General features: G+C 47.4%; 1 protein-coding gene across 1 annotated transcript; it reads right to left on the reverse strand.

Annotated features, from left to right (window-relative positions):
• Positions 1-393: 393 nt before the first annotated feature.
• Positions 394-1,652, reverse strand: MOS (MOS proto-oncogene, serine/threonine kinase). The gene has a single exon (XM_007487108.3). It carries the CDS (start codon positions 1,597-1,599, stop codon positions 544-546), a length of 1,056 nt encoding a protein of 351 aa, XP_007487170.1. The 5' UTR covers positions 1,600-1,652; the 3' UTR covers positions 394-543.
• Positions 1,653-1,855: the final 203 nt, after the last annotated feature.

The following is a 1,855-nucleotide window of genomic DNA, read 5'->3' on the forward strand; positions in this document are numbered from 1 at the left end:
GTCCTTTGACTATGGGGTCCTTTAGTTGGTTTGGATCTATTCTGAGAAATCAACTGGAACTGAACCAGCAAAGTTTTAATGGATAAGGTATAAGTGCAAAATAAATAACTGCTTGAATATATTCATAGTGCATATCTTTCCAAAAAATGAAGTCTGCATTTCAGTTGGCTGTGGAATGCCTGCAACTGGGTTCTATTTCATAAAAGCAAATTTTGTCAGCTTCACAAGTTGTAAGTTTGTATGTGTGTAATCCTAAAAAATTTTGAAACTAAAGCAGCAGCAGAAAACCAATTCAAAATGACATAATGTTCAGAGGTTAGTTTCTAATTAGAAGTAGGTTTTAATTACAGAACTTGGAACTCTGTACTCAATATCATTTAAATGAGACCCAAAAAGAGTTCACATCACTTTATTTTATAAAAAATCTCATTTTGCAATCAAGAAAATACATGAAAAAAAAAAACTACAACTTTCCACATGAGCAAGAGAAAGAGAAAACACAGAAATAATGTAGTAGGGGAAAAAAAAAGGCTTTTTGTTGACTTAACTTCTAGCATTCAAGTCTGCCAAGTTAGCGTGCAAGGAATTAAGATCACCCAGGAGCAAGTCTGAGCTGGGTCTGACCAATGTGTCAGCGGTCCAGCAACATTGGATAATGTGTTCCAGTCTCTGGCCAGGTAAGGAGTCAGTGAAGACAGAGGATGTGAGCGCTGGCCGGAGGTTATAAGCCACCACAGCATAGAGTATGTATTGGTGGTCGCCTGAATAAGGCACTTCCTTTGTGACCATTTGCCAGAGCGTGATGGCAAAAGAATAAATATCTGCTTTGTCAGTCACCGCCTCTCCTTTGAGGAGCTCTGGGGCGCGGTGTGTGTATGTACCGCCCAGGTGGCAATGGTGCGAGCTCAGACCCAGCAGATCTTCTAGCTTTTGCGAACACCCAAAGTCCCCAATTTTACAGATCTCTTGCTCCCCGATCAAGATGTTGGCCGGCTTGAGATCCAAGTGGACTATGCCTTGAGAGTGGAGGAAAAGCAGGCCGTTGACCACGTCCAGGGAATACTGGAGGCATCTTCCCAAGTCCAAGGGCTCCTCGGCGCTGGACTCGTTGTCGGGCGCGGAGCTAGCCCCGTAGATGACGTCGTAAAGGGTAGTGTGCCCCCAGTACTCCATGATGATGGTCCCTAGGCTGTTGTAACCCCGGGGAGTGCAAGTGCTGGCGGCCAAGACTCGCACCACATTTTTATGGCACAGCCTGGCGACATTGAGCTCGGCCCAGAAGCTCTGCCGGGAAGCTAGCCGGTTCTTGTTGCACTTCTTCACTTGTTTGATCGCGACCGTGAGCCCTCGGTATGTGCCCTTATAGACCGAGCCAAACCCCCCAGTCCCCAGCTTCCGCAGAAAGCATAACTGATCCCAGTCAATGGAACACCAGGCCAGCCTCCGGGGCAGCCTCCGAGCCCGGGGGGAGGGAGTTCCCTCTAAAAAGAGCTTGCCCCTCTTCCCGGGGAGCTCCAGGGGGCTGCTGCAGGGCCGCAAGTCCACGGACGGAGAAAACTCTCTAGGTAAATAACGGGCCAAGGGAACGGGCGAAGGCATCGGGCACCTTAAGGTGGGGACCAGCTCCCCTCGGATGAAGAAAGCGGGGAGGTGGGGGGGGGGGGGAAAGCCAAATAAACTTCAAAAGAAATGACCACTCACTCGGCTCCAGCACTGCCTCTTTTAATCTCTTCCCACCCCTCCCCCAAACAAATAAGCTACATCTGTGGCTGTTTTTTTTTTTTTCATTTGAAGAAGAAAAGTCTCTGAATAAAGGCAAAAACAATCACTTTCAGATGAAAGCATTTATCTGTAA

Source organism: Monodelphis domestica, chromosome 3 (assembly GCF_027887165.1).
Source record: "Monodelphis domestica isolate mMonDom1 chromosome 3, mMonDom1.pri, whole genome shotgun sequence".
In the NCBI taxonomy this organism is placed as follows: Eukaryota; Metazoa; Chordata; class Mammalia; order Didelphimorphia; family Didelphidae; genus Monodelphis; species Monodelphis domestica.

Excerpts from the sequence above, each read along its gene's own strand:
- MOS (XM_007487108.3), bottom strand. The coding sequence starts at position 1,599 with ATGCCTTCGCCCGTTCCCTTGGCCCGTTATTTACCTAGAGAGTTTTCT.